The following is a 23,222-nucleotide window of genomic DNA, read 5'->3' as shown; positions in this document are numbered from 1 at the left end:
AAAAAATAAAAATAATACCCCAATGGTTTGAATAAAGCCAATCTGATTTTGTATCCCTCACAGTGTCTCATCCACAGAGACACTCAACAAAACTAAGGAGATTATGATTTTAAGTTAACACACGAATGCTAACAGAATAGGTAGCTAAGCAGCACACTCTGCTACACAATTGGGAATCGTATCTATCACACAAGTCCCAATTAAGCACTGTTGAATTGTGAAGAGGCCTGCTGAAGTTTGGAACTGGGAAACTTTTCAAAGTAGTAGTAACCAATTTTAATGATATCTCAGTTGGCATCTATTAATATTCATCTTCTGAAATGACATTAAGAAGCAACAATTTATTCTAAGCCTATCAAATTCCTGATAATCAAATACTCTTTCACTGTTTCTGCTTATCTTAAAGGAGTATTTGTCCTGAATCTTTTCAAAGAGAGAAAATGCCAGTTCTGAGTTTAAACAAAGGAATTATCTGAAGGGGAAATACTAAGGTGGCCAAATAAAATGTTTCCGTGTGTTTTTGTTGTTGTTGTTTTGTGGCTTTTTTTTTTTTTTTTTTTTTTTGAGACACAGTCTCACTCTGTAGCCCAAGCTGGAGTGCAATGGCACCATCTTGGCTCACTGCAACCTCTGCCTCCAGGGCTCAAGTGATTCTCATCCCCCAGCTTCCCAAGTAGCTGGGATTACAGGTGCCCACCACCACGCCCGGCTAATTTTTTATGTTTTAGTAGAGGCAGGTTTTGCCATGTTGTCCAGGGTGGTCTTGAACTCTTGAACTCAGGCAACCTGCCCGCCTGGGCCTCCCAAAGTGCTAGGATTACAGGTGTGAGCCGCCACGCCCGACCTTCCATGTGTTTTTTAAAGCAGTCTTTACATGAAAAAAAGATGTTATGTATTCAGGAATTATGACTTTGAAATGTGTAAGCTGAGTTCCTAATTCAGAGAAAAAGCATCAAGTGATCATTTAAGCTTAGAAGTCATCTAGTCCAAGTTCTGTAAAATACCGTTACTCAGCAGAAAAAGAGTATCATATAAAGCCAATTTTTAAAATAACATTTAAAAGACAAAATTGAAAAGCACAAGTCTTATCCTTCTGCAATCTCCTTTGCAAACTAGAATTCTGAAGATTATAGCTTCATTAAAGCACTCTGTCCTACTCACCTAAGAATCAGGTAAGCATGGGATATATGTGGCCATTTGACGCTATATTCAAAAGCTCCACAACAAATGTGAAGGAGAGTCATTGCAAATCACAGAACTAGTGGATAGCCCTAAATAACACTGACTTTAATAGCCCGCTCACCTACAAATCAACAGGCATGATAGAATACAATCCTCTTTAAAGGTAACACAACTAAAGTGAAAATTTTTTAACAGATAATACGTAAGTGTCACACACAAAAATATAACTGTCAGCACATTAAATGTAATAAACGATTAAAAGATTTATAGTGTCACAGCTGTGTGATTGTGGCAGGGCTTAAATACAGAGGTGGTGTGGTCAATCCTCAGAATGACAATATCCTATCAAAGGAATGACCTACACTCAAACATCCTGAGCTAAAGCTTTTTTCTAGAAAATAAAATGTTTTCAATTAAAGCCTAAAGAAAGGCATCAGGAAAGGGCATTTTCCCAACAATGTGAGGACGCCACCGGGTCAGCATACCTGGTTATTGTGCTGACGGAGAAATGAGATGGAGGCTGCGTCTCATGCATGAGAAGTTTCAGGTAAACACTGCTTTGATCTCTTGCCACGGCCACTACTGGGTCAGCTTGTCCTTGGTCACATTTATAAAACAGCTTTGGGACAAGCCTAACACAAAAGTAAGGTTGATTTGCTTAAGAAAGTAGATGAAACTCACCTGTGATAGACCACCCTCCCTGCAGGTGGCTAAGCCAACACCTCTGGTTACCAGCAAACACCACTTCTCGCCCCCTTTCTCAGGTAGCATTCTTCAAGCACGTGACAGCATCGTCTCCAATCTCAGGGTCACTCTCTGATGCACCCACTCTGACATAACTGGGTGCTGTATTTTCTTTTTTCTTTTTTTGAGATAGACTCTCACTCTGTTGCCCAGGCTGGAGTGCAGTGGCACAATCTTGGCTCACTGCAACCTCTGCCATCCAGGTTCAAGTGATTCTCCTGTCTCAGCCTCCTGAGTAGCGGGATTACATGTGCCTGCCAACGCACCTGGCTAATTTTTGTAGTTTTAGTAGAGACGGGGTTTCACCACCTTGGCCAGGCTGGTCTTGAACTCTTGAACTCCTGACTTCATGATCCACCTGCCTCAGCCTCCCAAAGTGCTGGGATTACAGGCGTGAGCCCCCGCGCCCCGCCAGGTGCTGTACTTTCTTTTGTCTGTCATAAAATTAAGTCCCTTTTTATTCACACTATTAAATGCTTTAATTAAAAACCAACTTTGAAAGTTCTCTTTCTAAACCTTTTAATCAACATCAACAAGTGCTGAACATCTGTCCACAGAGTACTGAGCAAGGAGCAGGTCTGAGTGCCAGTTGCATCCCTTAGGCACTTTTGCAATTCTGTCTGCAAAATTGTCCCAAACACTCCCAGATGGCAAAGCTTAAGCTGAGATTCCTAACAAATCTAAACTGAATTCAAATGCAGAACATGGGTAACATTTTCCTACAAAAACAAAAGGGCTTATATCTGCCATCATTACTCAGTAATACTTTTAGAAACAATCAACTATTTTATCATATTGGTCTGCAAACTGCAATATCTTTAATTAAAGTCTTTTTCCTCATGGAGACTTGATCATGAGTACAGTTTTTTCTGGAATATAAGAAGTAACTATTGGCTGGGTAGGGTGGCTCACACCTGTAATCCCAGCACTTTGGGAAGCCGAGACAGGGGAACCGCTTGAGACCAGGAGTTCAAGACCAGCCTGGCCAACATGGCGAAACCCCATCTCTACTAAAGATATAAAAATTGGCCGGGCATGGTGGTACATTCCTGTAATCCCAGCTACCTGGGGGGCTGAGGCAGGAAAATCGCTTGAACCCAGGAGGCAATAGTTGCAATGAGCCAAGATTCCACCACTGCACTCCAGCCTGGGTGACAGAGCGAGACTCTGTCACCACAAACAAACAAATAAAAAGAAGTTGCGGCCGGGCGCGGTGGCTCAAGCCTGTAATCCCAGCACTTTGGGAGGCTGAGACGGTTGGATCACGAGGTCAGGAGATCGAGACCATCCTGGCTAACACGGTGAAACCCCGTCTCTACTAAAAAATACAAAAACTAGCCGGGCGAGGTGGCGGCACCTGTAGTCCCAGCTACTCGGGAGGCTGAGGCAGGAGAATGGCGTGAACCCGGCAGGCGGAGCTTGCAGTGAGCTGAGATCCAGCCACTGCACTCCAGCCTGGGCGACAGAGCGAGACTCCGTCTCAAAAAAAAAAATAAAAATAAAAATAAAAATAAAAAAATAAAAAGAAGTTGCTATCATTTGCAGAAAATGGTAAAGCTGCAAAATTTCTGAACAGGCAAGTCATACGAACCTTTAAGTAAATGAAAAGTGTGTCTCACAAGTAATCAAAGAAATGCAAATTACAATGATGAAAACGAAAAAGAATATGCACCAAAATGTAATTTTGGTTTTCTTTCAGTAGTTTCATTATAAAGATTATTTCCTTTTTTATATTTTCCTTAAATTTTGTTCATTTAACATGTATTACTTTCAAAAGAAGGTAAGTTATTTTAAAAAGAAATATCAGCCGGGTGTGGTAGCTCACGCCTGTAATCCCAGCACTTTGGAAGGCCAAGGCAGGTAGATCACTTGAGGTCAGGAGTTTGAGACCAGTCTGGCCAACATGGTGAAACCCCATCTCTACCAAAAAATACAAAAATTAGCTGGCAGTAGTGGCTCTCCCCTGTAATTCCAGCTTCTTGGGAGGCTGAGGTGGGAGAATCACTTGAACCTGGGAGGCAGAGACTGCAGTAAGCTAGATGGCACCACCGCACTCCAGTCTGGGCATCATAGAGTGAGACCCTATCTCAAAAAAAAATAAAAAATAAAGAGAAGTATCAACTTCTGCCCAAAAAACTGATATATATTTAACTTTTTTTGAAATATTTATTGGTGAGAAGAATCAGGCACAATCACATTCTGGCAGTGGGAGTATCCTTTGGTATGTTTCTGCAGTATGTTCTCAGAAGTGGGAGCTGGGCTGTGAGTACGCAAGGGCATACAGAGTGGTATAATGCACATTGGAGACTCACAAGGCGGGAGGCTGGGAGGAAGGTGAGGGACAGAAAACTACATATTGGGTACAAGATACACTACTTGGGTGACAAGTATACTAAAATCTCAGACTTCACCATGCAACCAAAATTCAGCCATGTAACCAAAAACCACTTGTACCCCAAAAACTACTGAAATTTTTCTTAAAATGTGTCTATGTAGAAAGAAAGAAAGAAAGAAAGAAAGAAAGAAAGAAAGAAAGAAAGAAAGAAAGAAAGAGAAAGACAAGAAAGAAAGGACAAACAATGGTATGTTTCTGAAGAGCAGTTTCACAGTAAGTACCAAAAATTATTTAAAAATCCACTTCTAGGTTATCCACTCAAGAGAAATGAAAACATGCCTATACAAATCTTGTAGGCAAATGTTCACAGTACCATAATTCATAAATTGGCCAAAACATGAACTCAATAATATCCATCTGATGGATAGATAAAATATGGTATTATTCATATAATACTCTCACCAATAAAAATGAACAAACTACCGATACATGCTACAAGACCCAATCTCAAAATTAAGTGAAAGAAGCCAAATGCAAAAGTCCATTTATACTATGACCCCAGTTCTATAAAATGTCCAGAAAATACAAATCTTTGTTTTCAGACAGAGTCTCTCTCTGCTGCCCAGGCTGGAATGCAGTGGCACGATCTCTGCTCACTGCCAACTTCGCCTCCCACGTTCAAGCGATTCTCCTGCCTCAGCCTCCCAAGTAGCTAGGATTACAGATGCCCGCCACCACACCTGACTAATTTTTGTATTGTTAGTACAGACAGGGTTTCACCATGTTGGCCAGGCTGGTCTTGAACTCCTGACCTCAAGAGATCCACCCACCTTGGCCTCCCAAAGTGCTGGGAGTAAAGGCGTGAGCCACCGTGCCTGACGAAAACACAAATCTTAAGGGACAGAAAATAGATGAGTGGCTGCCTAGGAGTGGGGGCGGGAACCGGAGGTTACTGCAATGGGCCCAAGGACCTTTGGGGTGATAGAAATGTGATAAAATTGAAGTTTACTATACACTCAAAACGAGTAGGTTTCAAGAAATGTAAATTATACCGCCATAAAGCTATTAGAAAATTTTTTTTAAATTCAAAGCCTGGCCAGGCATGGTGGTTCACACCTGTAATCCCAGCACTTTGGGAGGCCGAGGCAGGTGGATCATGGGGTCAGGAGTTTGAGACCAGCCTGGCCAATCTGGTGAAACCCTGTCTCTACTAAAAATACAAAAATTAGCTGGGTGTGGTGGTGTGCACCTGTAATCCCGGCTACTCGGGGGGCTGAGGCAGGAGAATAGCTTGGGAGGCGGAGGTTGCAGTGAGCCGAGATCGCGCTTAGGCAAACGAACAAGACTCTGTCTCAAAAAAAAAAAAAAAATTCAAAGCCTGGGCTGCTAACTGAACTTCCAGGAATTCTCGGAAAAAGAAAATTATACACATTTATGTACAATAGTTAATTTCCAAAAAAAATTTATGTAAAATTTTATCACAATCACATAGTAAAACAATGACCCATAACTAAAATTACTGTTTCATAACAGAAAAATGCTAATAAAATATTCAGTGAAAATTAGGTTACACAATTGCATGTAATTTTGACCCCATTTTGAATAAGAAACTCATAAAAAGTATACAGCAAAATATTAACAGCGATTACTTCCAGGTGGTAGCAGAATTGAAGGTGATTTTTTTTCTTCTTAGTGCTATTCTCTATAGTCCAAATTTTTACAATGAAAATGCATTACTTTTTACAATGGATGGTTAGTATTTTGTTTTTTTAATTATAATTTTAGACTTTTTTGGATTTTTTTTTCTTGATAGTTTAAGAACAGAATAGCTGAAATGAGCTCAGATTCAGGAATACTGCTCTACATCCTTTGAATTCTTCCCTCTCTTTCCATGTTCATACCTTTTAGTACTTCAACCAAAAAAGTAAAAGAGATAAAATACTGGTAAATACCTAATTAATGATGCTGCAGCAACATGTCGCACCCTGGGGTCTTCATCCCCAAGCAAATGGATGACAACATTATTGAGCACTCGTTCTTGCAGCTTTAAAAGCTTTAGAGAGAAGGATAATAAAAATAAACATAATCTTGTATTTGACTAAATTTTAGGTAAGATATTTTGGAAAGCTAGTGAGAAAGAACTCAACATTGCTAGACTTAAATCCATATGACACAATTATAACTTTCATGATATAAACTGTGAAATAAACAGATCTAAAATACGATGAATGCATTTAGAGAAATTCCACAAGGAAAGCCTCACTTTCACCTCCTTGAAGGTAAAACAGTATCTCACAAAAATAAGCCGCTTACCCCTGTATAATGATGAGCCCCTCTGTGTAAGTTTTCTGCTTTTGCCTCCAAAAAGCTCACCAGCCTAACAAAAGAGCACATTTAACAATGAAATCATTTAGTTACTCAGTAAACACTTTCCGCCAGCTTGCTTCAGAGCAGGCTCAGTCAGGCGCCCTGGAAGGCCCTTGGGCAGCACTTACTCAAGACAACAGAAAAGGCCGATGGCTTCAAACAAATAGGGGTGGCATTCCTCTCACAACTCCAGACTCAATAAGATAGCACTCAGTAAACTGTTTTTCTTTTTCTTCAAAATAAATACTATTTCAAAACACTCTGTAAGTCCCGTACAGAACTGGCTCAAACCACAGAAGGGGCGAGCTGGGCCCTCCATAACCTGCTATCTTGCTGCCCACTCACGCATGCTCAGCGCCCCTATCTGTGGGTGGAGCCGAGAACAGTCCCAGATTTATAAACATTCTAAGGATTAAATAAAATAACCCACAAGGGCTCTATAAAAGGTGGCTTGGGGGGAAAAACAAAAACAAAAACAAAACACCTGAATTATAAAAATTTCCCTTCTAAAATAAAGTACTGACAGAAAACTTCTCCTGCCAAAACTTTACTCTTAGAAAATGAAAGTTCCAACACAGCTCACGTTTTTTGGTTTTTTTTTTTTTTGAGACGGAGTCTCGCTCTGTCGCCAGGCTGAAGTGCAATGGCCACGATCTTGGCTCACTGCAACCACAGCTCACATTTTTTAATTGCAACAAAATATAAACCAGCTGTCTTACCTAGGTTCAGTATAATGATGAGTATATTCTTTTAAAACAAGCAGAATTAACATAAGCTACATTTTTTAAAAAGTTTAAGACAAAGATGAAAAATTCTAAGCTCTTTTATTCCTACTATCCAGAACACTTAAATGACTAGGACTATCCAAAAAAAAAAAAAACTACACTTCTATTTATCTTTTAAAATTCTAGGCCAGGCACAGTGGCTCATGCCTGTAATCCCAGCACTTTGGGAGGCCATGATTGGAGGATCAATTGAGCTCAGGAGATGAGACTAGCCTGGGCAACATAGCAAGACCCCATTTCTACAAAAAATAAAATATTAGCCAGTGTGATGGCACACACCTATTGTCCTAGCTAACCGGGAGGCTGAGGCAGGAGGACCACTCGAGTCCTGGAGTTCAAAGCTACAGTGAGCTATGACTGTGCTACTGCATCCAAGCCTGGGCAACAGAGCAAGATCATGTCTCTAAATAAATAATAAAATAAAATAAAATCCACGCATAGGGCGAGGTTCAGCAAAAAGCCACTGGGGGGAGAAAATCACTGTCATCTACCTAAACCACTCAGATTTCTGATGGGCAGGGTACTTGATAACATCATTCCTTATACCAAGTGACCCCAGGACTTTCAATTGAGCTTAGTTCATGAAATCTAATGGACGTGACTCACTTACCTGAAGTCAATCTCCGCAAGGGTTTCCAGAAGCTCTGTCCTCACCAGCCAATAGGAACTGTTCCTCAGAGTCAGCACGTCGATGATCAGCTGCAGTCCTAACTCACTGTAGCTGCTGCTGCAGAGACTCATGACACAATGCTGGAACACAAGGTCCGAGGCAAGAGGGCAGCAGGTTAGTCCCACTCAGTACCCGCGTCTTGACGGTTTGAGAACTGTCAGTCTTCAACACACAACGTTCTGGGTTTAACTGCAACCAGGATGTTGCACTTTTCCCACACCTCTCAAGAACACTGATGGTATATATTTTATCTCAGTAAATACAAGCTTAAAAGTGAATGTGTCCCTTTCAAATAACTGGTTCTTTTTTTCTTCCATTTCTGCTTATGTCATGGTTTCAATTCTCAAACGGCAACTTCACAAACATTGATCAGTTACAAAGGGGCCTGCCGCACAGCTCCAACACCACTTCTAAATAAATCGCAGACCCAGGGTAGGAACGAGGGACCTACACCAAGGACCACCCCACTATATCACTATGTACTCCAAGGCACGGGAGAACAGAACAGGCCCCTACTGCTGTACCCCTCCCCTGCAGCCTCAGGCACCCAGGGGCACCATCACATGCATGGCTGACACACAGACCCCCAGCTAGCCATGAGACTGAGCTGTTAGCATGCTTCCTTCTGCTCAAGACAGACACAACTGACTGAAACAAAACATGGAAACTAGGGAAAAATTACTGTCAGGCATGACATTTTAAAAGGGGGAGGTATCGCACAAATTCGACAATTCTAAGTTTTTTGCTTTGATTTTTACTAGTTAATTTTGACTCTTGTTGACTGGCCAGTTGTGACTTACGAGCCAGCTGGTATGGAAAGGTTCAACATGCTATCACTTAAAGAACTGGGGCCATTCCACTTCATACAAACACAGAGGTTGAGTAAATAATCCCTAAAGCTCACTTTAACTCTTACTACACTATGGGCCTAACACAGTGGTTTTTGGGGTTTTTTTTAATTCAACGGATTATTATTACTATTATTTTTGAGACAGTCTCACTCTGTTGCCCAGGCTAGAGGGCAGTGATGCAGCCATGCCTCACTGCAGCCTTCATCTCCGGGGCTCAAGTAATCCCCCCACCTCAGCCTCCCGAGTAGCTGAGACTACAGGTATGCACCACCACGCCCAATTAATTTTTTTTTTCTTTTTAATTTTCTGTAGAGACAGGATCAACCATGTTGCCCATAGTCTTGAACTCCTGGGCTCAAGCAATCCTTCCACCTTGGCCTCCCAAAGTGCTCAGTTTACAGGCATGAGTCACCGTGCCCAGCATATTCAACAGACTTTACATGTAATGATAGGTTATTTCTAAATATATCCTTTAGGAAGAAGTCTATTTCAAACAAATATTCTGAGAATTAAAACTTAAACTGAAGTTTATGAAGCATTAACTTTACTGGCAATGTTTTCTTTCTAAAGCTAAGAGATGGATACATGGTGGATATTACTGGTTACAGCTTTAGAGTGTATGGAAATATTTCCTATTAAGCTCCAATTGTAATTGCAGCAATGATAAAATGCCCACTAAGTGAAGCAATGGCTCCACAGAGATCGCGCTCACCCTCACAGCTGTACAGGCCAGCTTGCAAGTGACAGAAGACTCGTCCTTCAGTGTTTTCCGCAGCAAAGGAATGCAATCCGCCAAAGAAAATGTGTTTCCTGACAGAAGAACAGAAACAAACATCGTCATGGAAACGGAAACCTTAGTAAGGATATCTAGAAAAAACACAGCTGAAAAACTGGCCACTACCTGTCAGGGTTCTAATGGCGCCCATCCAATCTCCCACGTGGAAGCGGGACCTGCTGAGGATGGAGCAGATGAGGGTCCCACAGAGAATGGCAGTGGCTCCTCGAACCTGTGGGTCTCCATGATCGATGTAGTTCAAGATATCTGAGACATATTGTTCCTCTGTGGAGATAAATTGCCCAGTCATGGAACAATTTCCTACTATCAACTTTCTAACTCAAAACAAAAGCTTAATTCTCAGGAAAGAGAAAAAGAGGTATGAAGAGAAGATCCAAATTCAGAAATGACTTCACTATAATAACCCTAAGTGATTAAAAAAAAAAAAAAAGTTTCAGGATTTAAGGATTACAGATTCATCATATTGCCAATATGTCCTCAATACCACAGACTTTCTGGATTATAATTCTAGGCTGTCAGATAGTAAATCTGATTAAAATTCCAGATTCCACTTAAAAAAAGATTAGAAAAAACCCTATATATAAACCCTTACCTCATATAAATTCAAAAACACAAGTGTACCCTCTCACCCAAAGAAAGAGAGCGAGCGAGAAGGCTCCACAATAAGCATGGGCAGGGTGCAGACACGGGTCCACTGCTGCCTCAGCCAGTCCTGGTGCCCACTCACCCTGAGTGTGAATGCCTGGCCTGGCTGAGTGTGACTCAGCGCCACCGTGACCATGCACAATTTGTGCTTTAGGTTTAAATCCGATGCGTATATAAGTTGGCTCTTACGTGCTGAGGTTTCTATTTTTTTCCTCTACGGATTTCATCTAAAGAGAAACCATGAAACAAAGAACTTCACTATTCATGTGTTTTCTGAAGAGCTACAACGCGGGTCAAATATCCCAAATAGGCCGGGCGCGGTGGCTCAAGCCTGTAATCCCAGCACTTTGGGAGGCCGAGGCGGGCGGATCACAAGGTCAGGAGATCGAGACCACAGTGAAACCCCATCTCTACTAAAAATACAAAAAATTAGCCGGGCGCAGTGGCGGGCGCCTGTAGTCCTAGCTACTCAGGAGGCTGAGGCAGGAGAATGGCGTGAACCCCGGAGGCGGAGCTTGCAGTGAGCCGAGATCGCGCCACTGCATTCCAGCCTGGGCAACAGCGTGAGACTCCGTCTCAAAAAAAAAAAAAAAAATCCCAAATAAACTCAAAACACCGCTCTAAAACTAAAATAGTCAATACTGAAATCGTTTTTACAATAATGATTAAATCTGAGAAAATAAGATGTGAACTTTTAACATACCAGGGTATTCTGTGGTGTCAAGAGGAACTTTATAGAGTTTGCTGAAGAAAGATTCTGGGTGGAGAGCCACAGCTGCTCCCACACAGCTGAGGGCCAGGGCCTTCACGCTGACCCTCACATCCCGGTCCGGAACCAGCACTGCAAAGAAATCACCCAAGCCACCTTCAGCCTCAAACAACAGATTGTTTCTCAAATGAACAAAACCAGACCCAGTAACCTACCTGCTCCCATCATTTCCTCCCTTCCCCTTGGCTAGTGAAAACCAAACTCATCCTCAGATTCTACTGCCTCTGCTACACACAGTACATAAACGGGCACCAAGTTGACCTCTGAAACCTAGTTATTTCCTTCAACTCTGCACGTCCCCTTTTGTACTCACCATTTTTTCCCCCTGTTAGCAAAAACGAAGCAGATAAAAGGCGGACACAATGGACAAGAGGTGCAGAATCATCATCAGTGGACTGTCCAATGTCACCTTTGATGCGGCAAGGCTAGAAAGGAGACAGTGACACTTGTTTGTCTCATACTCAACCAATACATTCATGCATTAGTTCATTCAACAAATAGTCCTAGAGTAGCACTTACACTGGGTGCTGGGGATAAAGAGATGCCCTGGTCTGTGCTCATATGCACACCTGACCTCACAGAGACCATGGCCAAGCAGAAACAGACAAGTCAGAGGCAGCTGGACACAGGGTCCCAGGGCTGTGGCAGGGGATAAATGCAGCATGCAGGGAGGGTGGGCACAGTAAGAAGGCACCTGACACCAGGCATTCAGAAAAGGCTGCTCTGGAAGCAAAGCATGAGTGGTCTTCTACAGGACAAGCAGAAGCTACTCAGGGAAAGGTAACAGCCTGGGGAAGCCCAAAGCTAAGACGAACTGGGCCTGGTAGACAGGGAGATGCCAAAGGCTGTAATTCTGATTGCTGGGAGAAACTGTGAAACGCTATTCCTTGCCCTTGAGCAATTAAAAGTGAAGACAGTTACATTTACATGTAAAAAGGTAATATAAACAGAGACTTTTAAAACAGTTCAATAGAACCAAAACATGGTGCAAGGCCATACGCAGCCATCAAATGAATGGCCCAAGAAATCAGACAAGGAAACACTCAGTACAGAATAGATTTCTCTGGGGCACACTCTCAAAGGAGGCAGAACTCAGGCAATTCTTAACGCTGTCAGTAGCACCTGGAAAGGCGGAAAACAACAGGCCTGGGAAGAGCTGGTATTTAAAGGGGAAATTTAAAGGCCCAGGGATGGGAAAGCAATAAAGTAGATAGTAGCCAGGGCGATTTTAAATCCTCACACAAGCTCAGAAACACCAAGTTGTCTCAAGCCTATGTCCCTCACCTTGTTTTCTTGATCACCCGGTTCAGTAGCTTCATCTCTCAACACAAATTTATCAACACTGCTGTCAGAAGGCTGCCTGCTGTGACTCATGTTTTTCAATAAATGTGCTTGTTGAAGGGCTTTAAAAACAGAGAAATCAAGATTAAGTGACAAATTTCCACTTAAAATACAATTACACATTTATGCTAAGATAACTCAAAAGCGTAAGATTTAGATGAAGAAAAAGTATGATTATTCCTCAATTGGTCATTTTCATCAGCTATTCAGAACTCAGAAAACAATATCAAAGGATTTCTTCTTGAGAGCAAAGATATAATTAAGATGTCCAGGCCTGAATACAAGACCACTTTGTAGCGCGTCACCTGTGGTCCACATACCCATGGAAGAGTTCCTGAAGGCCTCCGAGGCTTCGTCAGGAAGAACACCTGTGGCTTCCTCATCTTCATCCTGGGGCTGTCCAATCTGCAGGCCCAAATACTGGTTGTCGGTACCGTCTAACACCTAAACGGTTCAAGGGGGGCTGTGAGAATTTTGAAGTGTGATCACCAAGAGACAAGCCCTCCAACATGGAAATGCAACGAAGAAAGAGCACATTTTACACACAGAACACAAATGTACTCATCTGTCATTTATTTCAATGCACAGAAATGTGTGCATGGAAACTGCTAAGAGCTTACTGATCACTCATTCCCACTACATTATGAAAAGCTCTATTAGCTCTAAAAACTCCAAAAAAATTCCAATGTGGACATTTCTTTTTAATATAAAAAAGAAAAAACCCATACAAAAATATTTGTCTTCACGAACAAATTTTACAGCAAGTTGGAAATATGAGGACAAAGCTTTTAGACAAAAACCTAACAATATAACAGGTTATCTCCTAAATTGCAAAGACTAAATCTACTAAATTTAGGGCATGGTATTTCGTATGTTTAGCCATCAGCTTGGGGCATGATTCCACATCACAAGTTGTTCCATGTCCCCTTGAAATGTCCTGTGTAATTTACCTAAAAAAACTGAGCAATGGACTCTAAAACTACCAGCAAATTATTACCAAAATATTAGTTTGCTAACTATTATACTATTAAGTAAAACACTCAATGATATAAATGTTTTAAATTAAAATCAGAATGTAAAAGCAACTCCAATTCTGGGTATTTAGCCAAAAAAATGGAAAGCAGAGTCTCCAGGAGACATTTGTACACGCATGTTCATAACAGCACGATTCACAATAGCTAAAGCATGAAAGCAATACAAGTGTCCATGGACAGAGAAATGGAAAAGCAAAATGTGGCCTATCCATACAATGGAATAGCATTTGGCCTGAAACATTAGGAAGTTCAACACAGGCTACAATATGCATGAGCTTTGCGGACATTATGCTAACTAAAACAAATACGGTGTGACCCTAAAGTATATGAGAACCTAAAGTAGTCAAATTCAGAAGACAGAAAGAAGAATGGTGGTTGCCAGGGACTTGGCGGGGAAGGAGGAATAGAGAGTTCAATGGGAACAGAGCTTCAGTGTCACATGATCAAAAGGTTACACAGATGGGTGGAGCGATGATTCCATGACATTATTTAATTATTTATTCCAGCAAGCTGCATACGTAAAAAATGGTTAAGAAGGTAGATTTTATGTTACACATATTTAACCAGTTTTTAAAACTGAAAATAAAATGGAGTATAAAACAACATAGACTTGTACCAAACGTTATTAGACTATCCATGAGGGTTTCTTGTCCACTAACTCAGGGATGAGAGGTACTTACACCTATGCTGCTATAAAATGGGAAATGTTGTAAAAGTTTTTTGAAAAGTCAAAAGTTCTTAAAATAATGCACAGTATTAATCACATTTCATTAAGACCACAGATCTGTTTATAATAGGCTCCTTCAGGATTTTTAAAAATAATTATTTAACCAGGGTCTAAAAAGGCCTTAAAAAATGTAAAATGCACTCAATTTTAGCAGAGTTCACATAATCAACCACTCCAATTTTTTACCTCAGTGTTCAGTGGAAAAGACACTAAGCTGTTCCCTTCAGTGAAGGTATCAGATGAGGTCAAGCTCTCCACTAGTGATCTAAGCTGCGCTGTCATTAGGGGTATTAGACAAGAAGAGAACAAGCAGGAGGGTTCAGGTCTGGGTCTCCAGGGAAGAGCTCAAAAGATGGCAGACAGTAGGGTCGGGCATGGTAGCTCACAAATATAATCCCAATACTTTAGGAGGCCAAGATGGGTGGATCACTTGAGGTCAGGAGTTTGAGACCAGCCTGGCCAACATGGTGAAACCCCATCTCTACTAAAAATACAAAAATTAGCTGTGTGTGATGGTGCCCGCCTATAATCCCAGCTACTAAGGAGGCTAAGGCAGGAGAATCACTCGAGCCTGGGAGGCAGAAGTTGCAGTGAGCTGGGAACGTGCTACTACACTTTATTTTTTTATTTTTATTTTTTTGAAACGGAGTCTCGCTCTGTCACCCAGGCTGGAGTGCAGTGTCACGATCTCGGCTCACTGCAACCTCCGCCTCCTGGGCTCAAGCAATTCTCCTGCCTCAGCCTCCCTAATGGCTAGGATTACAGGCATGTGCCACCACACCCAGCTAATTTTTGTATTTTTAGTAGAGACGGGGTTTCACCATGCTGGCCAGGCTGGTCTCGAACTCCTGACCTCAAGTGATCCGCCCACCTCGGCCTCCCAAAGTGCTAGGATTACAGGCGTGAGCCACTGTGCCCGGCCTCCGCTGCACTACAGAGTGAGACTCTGTCTCAAATAAAAAATAAAAGATGGCAGGCCCCTCCGCACACTTACAATTTCAGAACTGTCTGAAGGGGTGACAGCTGAATCAGGCCCTTCGGTGGTGGTCTGGGAGCTGTCGCTGATGGGCGAGGAGGCCTGGGTCCCATCATTCAGGTCCATGGCAGGGTCAGATGGGACAGCGCTGACCTGGCTGGAGCTGTGGCTCAAGATATCCTCCTCATCCCCATCCGTGGCAGAGCTTGTCAAGTCACAGCTGGCCAGATCCACTGAGTCCGCCTGCAGCGTGTGCTGTGACCGTGGCTGCTCCGTGATGATGTCGTGACCTGCTGACCCTGGAGTGGAAACCCCTGAAGAAGTAGCCAGCTCTCCACTGATATCATCCTTCACTGAGGCTGAAGACAGAGAAACACTCATTTGTCAAATGGCGAGAGAAAACATTCAATATGGAATCAAAGGCTTGCAAAATAACAAAAAGTTCCACTGTCATCCAATGTTTCCATTTGATGGAATGTTTGATGAAATGTTTCCAAATGTCATCACTGCATAGCATCCTGAAGACAGTGAAATGCAGGACAGCAGTGCATCCCTCATGTACCACTCACACTGCCTCTCGCTACAGTACCCATCTTAATAAAATAAGGCTTATCAGAAGGTAATATTCTCAAACGGTGTTTCACTGCAAAAACTGAAGTTCAAGTTCTTAACCAACTACTCCAAGCCCTGGCTAGGGCAATTTATAAAGACGTTCGTAATTAAGGGGCAGCCTAGTCAGGGGCACAAAACTAGGCGGTCCCAGACACGCAGGTCCTTTAAGCAAGCAGTGGTCCCGAACAACTGTAATCTCTCTGGGGTGGGCTTGCCTTCTTCCAAGCCACGTTCAAGATCTCGACTCCAGTCCTATTATTCTCCTGGAAGATAAACTTCTAACACATTTTCCTAGTTGACTTTTTTAATTACCATTTAAAAACAAAAAAGACTATATAGAAATCATGGCAAAAAGGTCAACATGAAGCTGTTGGCAGTGGTCACTCCTGGGGCGGTTGGGTTGGTAAGCGTGTGACCTTTATACTAGTCTAGATTGCTGTGATGTTTTATTGTTGTTTAATTTGTGTAATCAAAAATAAAATCTATTTTTATTTTGTAAATAATTACTACTAGAATTATTCAGATTTTCCTCCCTAAATATTTAAGTCTTACTTTCAGTTACAGCTAAAATATTCTTTTAGATAGGATTATACAACCAAAACCACCCTCATATAATCCAGTTATTAGTACCTTAAGTTAATCCTCATCTTTTATAAAGTACACAGAGAATTTCATTAGATAACTATCTGTAACTGGCCAGGCACAGTGGCTCACGCCTGTAATCCCAGCACTGTGGGAGGCTGAGACAGGCGGATCACTTGAAGTCAGGACTTCAAGACCAGCCTGGTCAACATGGTAAAACCTCGTCTCTACAAAAAATACAAAACTTAGCCAGCCGTGGTGACGGGCACCTGTAGTCCCAGCTACTTGGGAGGCTGAGGTAGGAGAACGGCTGGAACCCAGAAGGCGGAAGCTGCAGTGCGCCAAGAGCACACCACTCCATGCCAGTGACATTGGGTATCGGCACTGGGTGACAGAGTGAGACTCTTTATCTCAAAAAAAAAAAAAAAAGATAACTATCTGTAAACAAAGGCAGATTCTTTCAAGTTAAACTATCCATAGGCAATTTTTCATCCCACAATTTTTCATCCCATTTCCAACCCCCAGCATAACCCATCCAACTCATGAGACGTTTCGACGTGCCATCCCTACTCACAAAGCCCTATGCTCAAGGAGCATAAACCTAATTTTAAAACAGTCTAAACCACAGAAAACAGCAAATATATGATGCAAACACCACAGACACACAAGCTTCAGAGTAAGTATTATGAAAGAAGCCCAAATATCCCCCATTTAAGCAACCTGGGTCCACTGCTGCCCCCAGTTGTGCTGTCCACCAGGTGCAGGGGACGGGCAGGAAGGGCATGGGGTGGACGGCAGAGAGTGAAGGTCCACACCAGTGGCTAACTAGTGAGAACTACCTGCAAAGGCAGAGCTGCTGACATCCGATCTCGATTCAGAGTCATCCTCCAAGGCTTCTTCTTCTCCTAAGAGCACTTTGCCTAGTAAATAATGTACCAACATTCCTTTAGTTTGCTAAAAATAAGGATTTCAAAATTAAGTAAATGCACTCTAAAATGAAACTCATAAGAATATTTAATTTACTCTAATATGGTTTATCATCATATATAAGTATTTTTATACCTCTACAGTATTAAACACAAAGAATGTAGAGATGTTATGTTTAGAATGCTATTAAAGTTAATAAACCTATATGGAAAAAGTTAAAAGCAATGATTCTCAAAGTATACCACAAAACATTTTAATAATTAATATTTATTGATTTCGATTATTAAATAATCTATAGTACTACTTAAACTTAAAAATAGTAAGTTTTAACTGTAAAGACCCAATGCTATTGGCCTTTGAAATATTCATGTGATAGCTCCAATGACACACCAGAATTTGTACATAAAACTCTAACACCTAAAAGTCACTTTCATTTTATTATCTTTTAATTTTCTTGACTTTATGATTAACAATCAGAACTCAAGCATTATATGATCTGGAAGGATGAAATAATATTTCACTTGAAAGTTCTAAAAATACATTTTATTGTTCATCTTCAGAATTACATTAATGAAAACAAATGAAACCAACAGTCTTAATATGACTTAACTGAACTCATTAAATCTTTGTGGCTACATTACATATTAATGTCATTAAATGACACTATCAAAATAATTATTGGAAATTTCTAATTTCTGCTCTTCAAAGAATAAGTCAGAAGTATAACTTCCACAAATTTACAATGATGTAACATTAAAGGTGAAAAAAATTAGCAAAGGAAACCCAAAATCTAGGTTAAATTAACACAGCAACTTGGCCTATCTACTAAATAATAGGAAACTTTATTACAAAATAAGTTCTTTCCCTTGAGAAATCAAATAAAATGCCAAAAAGGTGAATTCAGATCTTAACAAAAGCCATCTCTATCTTTCGAATCAGTGGTTTGCAAATATGTTCCATAGACCATCCCCAGGGTAATTTCCTCAAAGGCACGAGCGCTAGGCTGCCTGCCCTCAGAAGAGAGGCTCCAGGACACCCCCGCCACTTGCACCCTAATCCTATATCCAACACAACTCTACTTTCATCTGTCTTATAATTTGGGCAGATTTCACTTAAAAAAAGGATTTTCCAGCTATAACAAAACAGTTTGAAGACACAGCTCTAAATGGGGGAAAAAATACCAAAAGGGCTTAAAAGAGACAGGATATATCCCATGTCCTAGCCAGAAGAGGATAAACTAATCTCAACAATGTGAACCAGTCATCTTCTTTTTCACTGCCACTGGAAAGAGTGACTAAGAAACAAACAAGTGTCAGAGTAACTTAGTCACAGGTCCGAAAATCTCTCCTAATTCAAGAATATAGAGATGAATTTTTCCTAGAATCTTTTTGGCTTTTCAACAATGTTTCACTAAAATCTCAAATTTGATTAAGTATCTCATACTGTGATGACCCAAATATTATAGATTCCAAGTTCTTTCAAGAAATGTTTACTTAATTCAATGAAGGCTAGAATGTTATTCCTGTTAAGATCCCATTCAATACTGCAAATAATATTAGGCATTAGGCTCTCAATTAAACACTCAAATCATGACACAAAAAAGGATCAGTCTTTTAAGATTTCAAAATAGAAAGTGACAGCAATTTTTTTCCTATGCAAATCCCCACTGGAAAAGAAAATAACTGGCATTGCAAAAGATAATGTGTACCAAAACTATCAGAAACACTTTAATAAAAGTTAAGCTTTATCAGAACATTCTGATATGTACAAAGTTAGATATGGCTGAAAAATGATAACCAGGTCCAAATTAAAACAGTCCAACAAAGGAAACTTTTTTTGTTGTTTTTTTTAACGACACGAGGTCTCATTCTGTTGCCCAGGCTGGAGTGCAGTGGCATGATCACAGCTCACTGTGACCTCAAACTCCTGGGCTCAAACAATCCTCTTGCCTCAGCCTCCAGAACAGCAGCTGAGGCTACAGGCACATGCCACCATGCCTGGCTGTTTTTTTGTTTGGTCTTGTTTCGGTAGAGACCGGGTCTCATGACATTGCCCAGGCTGGAAAAGAAGCTACTTAATAATATTCCTGACTAATGCTAAACAAAATTCACTGGGAAGGTAAGTTAACTTCATAAAATATAACAACACATTCCCTAAGGCAGGTATGGGCAAACTACAGCCTGCCTGTTCCTGTAAGTAAAGTTCTACTGGAACATGGCTGGCCAGTAGCTCGTGTATTGTCTACAACTGCATTCCTGCCACAGGGCAGAGCTGAATGGTTGCAAAAGAGACCATATGGCTCATAAAGCTAAGATGTTTGCACTCTGTCCCTTTACAGAAAAAGTCTGCTGACCCCGAACATTAGAAATTTATGATGCATTCAAAATGTATGACAAAGCAATTCTGATATGAAAGTAATTGTTAAAAGCCACCCTATAAAACTATTCAGGCCTTGTTATCAGATTCCAGCAACATTCACACATACAATCACTCCACTGAGAAGATATATACATACACAGAGTCCAATACAGTATTACAAGAAATACAAGATACATTACATTACAGAAATACAAGGAAATCAGTAAGATTCAACACAAGACTCTGATTTCTGAAATAATCACCTTTTTGTTTTCTTGAAAGGACAGGGCTGCATGAGGAACCCCCTCCAGCTGTAAATCACAGAAAGTGACAGATAAAGTAACAAGCTGATAAAATCTAGAAGAAATGTGAAAATCTTCAAACAGCTTGATTCAAAGTTGAATCAAATGTGAATGTATTTCCACAGGAAGCACTTAACATCACAGTTCAACATTTTAATTTCAATATGAAAATTACATTAACATTCAAATACATAGTTCTAAAGATATGACCTAAGAAGTCAAAAAAGCTAAGATAAATTGCATTTTAAAAGCCAAATTAAAAGTATTAGAAATCTCAGATTATTTGGTAGACTAACAATCAGGTATAACTTTTCATTAGCGATGAGTATTTCCACTCATTATTTGTAAGGCATGCATCCCATACAGAAAAAGATTCTTCAGTGTAAAGGACAGGAAACAAGGCAGATTAATATTTCCTGCTCATGGTTCCGGCAAACATTTATGCTCACACGAGGCAGCAACGAGACTTCAGTCAGATTCTCTCTAATGTGGAGGCTGTGAGTAAAGGCCATGCTGCACACGCAGTGCACTACACCGACCACGCTGCAGTGGCCTAGGGGAGGCTAGAGTCAGCAAAAGCTTATCCATAGCCTGCTAGGCACCAGACCCAGCGGTAGAGGCTGGGATTCAGAGATTCCCACCCACTCCAGCTCCCAAAGGCAGCTCTCATGCCAGAAAGGACCCACTAAGCTCACTGCTCCAGGGCAGCACTGCATGGTGGGACAGGGCCCAGCCCCAAGCGCATGGAGAGGAGCAGACTGGGCAGTGGAGGCAGATGCAGAGCTGGGGACAGATGGATTTTCTAAAGTCGGGCCAGGAAGGAACTCTCACATCCCTCTGATGACTTACAGTTGCCATTTCTGGCAAATTAACACAAGGATCCTAGAACTATTTTCCCTACTGTTTTCATTTCTCAGCAACTGAACCACCACAGGAGGCAGTCAAGGTAGAGAAAGAATCAGGAGGAGGGGCTTTAAATGTGTGGCCTCATTTTGCCACCTAACCTTCTAAACTTTAATTCTCTTCTTTGATTTTTAAATTTTGTTGAGACAGCATCTTGCTCGGTCACCAGGCTGCAGTGCAGCTGCCATCACAACTCACTGCAGCCTCAACCTTTTGGGCTTAAGCAATCCTACCACCTCAGCCTCCAAAGCAGCTGGGACTACAGGCACGTGCCGCCATGCCCAGTTTTTGTTTTTTTTTTTTTTTTTGGAGAGACAGGGTCTCACTTGGCCAGGCTGTCTCAAACTCCTGGGCTGAAGTGATCCTTCCAAAGTGCTGAAATTTCAGGCCTGAGCCACCACACCCAGCCCAACTCCCCTATTTATAAAATAAAGATGAAATCTGTATTATAAGTTTTGGCAAGGAAGATGCAATGCAGACTGCTTAGCACAGGGCAGGCCCATCATCAATAGAGGGTAACTAGTATCACTGAAAAGTTAACTGTAAGAGTAGACCTTACTAATAACTTGCCTATAAGTTCCACAATACTCCCACTACGGCTTCGGCCACCAGACTCCTCCTTAGCGGCAGTAAGCTGCCCAATGCCCCCCACTGTGGTCAGGGCTTGCAGAAGCTCGGGGGGAGGCGTTCTGAAGAGCTGCTGCAACAGCTCCAGGGCTCCGGTCACAACATTGTGGTCTTGGTGCTGTGTATGATGTAACGTCAGTTCATAAACCTAGAAACAGAGAAACACAGGTGTTCTGGTCAGAGTTTATAAAATGCATCCTAAGCTTCACTTTTTTTTTTTTTTAACAGGACTTCGTTGGCAAAGTTTACACCTTAATTTCTCCCCCTAAATATTTCCCTATCACTTCTACCAATGTGATCGTTACCTTCCATGTTGTTTTCTGAATTCCCATGATTTTTTCATTGTTATATTCATTCCTTAAAAATAAATGGAGCACTTCCACTAGAGAAGCAGCATGAGAATGAAGATCTCTATTTCCCAAAACTGGTGACTAGGAAAGGGAAAATAAAGTCCAGCATACACTGAGGGGAGAGTTAGCTTGACACACATTTAAAAATCAAAAAACACTATTATGAGTGCCACTGAGAAAGAGCTACCAGACATTTTAAAGGCAGTAGCCACATTTATCAGCACTTTCAATACTATATCACAGTGCTCCCCAACCTTTCTGGCACCAGAGACTGGTTTCATGGGAGACAATTTTTCCACAGGGCCAGGGGATGGTTTCAAGATGAGACTGTTCTACCTCAGATCATCAGGCAGTAGACTCTCATAAGGAGCACACAATCTAGATCCCTTACACGTGCTGTTCACAATAGGGTTTGCACTATGAGAATCAAATGCTGCCACTGATCTGACAGGAGGCGGAGCTCAGGTGGGAATGCCAGCTCACCTGCTGCTCACCTCCTGCTGGGCAGCCTAGTTCCTAACAGGCCATGGACCAATACCGCTCCGCAGCGTGGGGGCTGGGGACCCCTGCTGTATCACATTATATGAACATAATGAATTTATTCTTTTTCCCTTTAATTAGAGTTGCCAGATAAAAGACAAGGGCACCCAGTTAAATTTAAATTGTAAAGAAACAACAAATAATTTTGTAGTGTATGTCCCACAGGATTTGGAATATACTTACATCATAAAATTACTCATAATTTATCTGAAGTTCAAATTTCACTGGCATCCTGTATTTTTATTTGCTATTTGCCAACCCCATCTTCAATATTATAAAATACATATGTTTCTTTTTTAAAAAATCAGACAGTGTAGAAGAGTATAAAGTAAAAAGTCTCACTTTCAGCTCCTCTGATGGTAACTCCTATACCCCTGAATCCCAGGTCATCAAACCACAGTACACAGGTCAGGTCTGGCCCGCACCTGCTTTTGTACATAAAGTTTCACTGGAACACAGCCACGTTTATGGGCTGCCTGTGGCTGCTTTCGTGCTACGAAGGTAGTGGGGCCTAGTTGCCACAGACTTGGAATGGCCTGCAAGACTGAAAATATTTACTATCTGGCCCCTTACACAAAACATTTGTGGGTACCTGCTCTAGGTAATCAGCTTATACCTTGACTTCTTAAGCCATCTATTTTGAACAAAGAATCTCCTGGCTTCTCTCAATGTAATAAGGAAATCGGCACCCACATTTCCTTCACCTCATCTGTCGCCTCCTAAATTCTGTTAGCAACAGCACTGCTTTCATACTATGGAGATTTCCATTTACATGCTACTAGGTAACACTATTTACATT

At 41.4% G+C, this 23,222-nt stretch overlaps 1 protein-coding gene across 4 annotated transcripts in view; it reads right to left on the bottom strand.

Moving 5' to 3' along the window:
- The window catches only part of HTT (huntingtin), a 167,821-nt gene that overhangs the window by 98,531 nt on the left and 46,068 nt on the right, over nucleotides 1-23,222 (bottom strand). For 3 of the 4 annotated variants that reach the window (XR_012434581.1, XR_012434582.1, XM_045392045.2), the window contains exons 9-22: nucleotides 21,477-21,681; nucleotides 19,965-20,012; nucleotides 17,256-17,336; nucleotides 15,241-15,581; nucleotides 12,806-12,929; nucleotides 12,429-12,547; nucleotides 11,458-11,569; nucleotides 11,079-11,216; nucleotides 9,836-9,994; nucleotides 9,647-9,744; nucleotides 8,024-8,163; nucleotides 6,575-6,638; nucleotides 6,214-6,314; nucleotides 1,668-1,814 (exon numbers count right to left, since the gene is read on the bottom strand). Coding sequence is in view for 2 of the 4 variants with exons in the window: in XM_045392045.2 (XP_045247980.2) it covers nucleotides 1,668-1,814; nucleotides 6,214-6,314; nucleotides 6,575-6,638; nucleotides 8,024-8,163; nucleotides 9,647-9,744; nucleotides 9,836-9,994; nucleotides 11,079-11,216; nucleotides 11,458-11,569; nucleotides 12,429-12,547; nucleotides 12,806-12,929; nucleotides 15,241-15,581; nucleotides 17,256-17,336; nucleotides 19,965-20,012; nucleotides 21,477-21,681 (1,877 nt within the window). In the remaining 2 variants the exon portion in view is untranslated. The remainder of the gene's footprint in view (nucleotides 1-1,667; nucleotides 1,815-6,213; nucleotides 6,315-6,574; nucleotides 6,639-8,023; nucleotides 8,164-9,646; nucleotides 9,745-9,835; nucleotides 9,995-11,078; nucleotides 11,217-11,457; nucleotides 11,570-12,428; nucleotides 12,548-12,805; nucleotides 12,930-15,240; nucleotides 15,582-17,255; nucleotides 17,337-19,964; nucleotides 20,013-21,476; nucleotides 21,682-23,222) is intronic. The other variant, XM_065544700.1, reaches the window with a different exon arrangement.

This window comes from Macaca fascicularis, chromosome 5 (genome assembly GCF_037993035.2).
Source record: "Macaca fascicularis isolate 582-1 chromosome 5, T2T-MFA8v1.1".
In the NCBI taxonomy this organism is placed as follows: domain Eukaryota; kingdom Metazoa; phylum Chordata; class Mammalia; order Primates; family Cercopithecidae; genus Macaca; species Macaca fascicularis.
The sequence above is the reverse complement of the archived record's forward strand: the minus strand, read 5'-3'. Positions and strand labels throughout refer to the sequence as shown.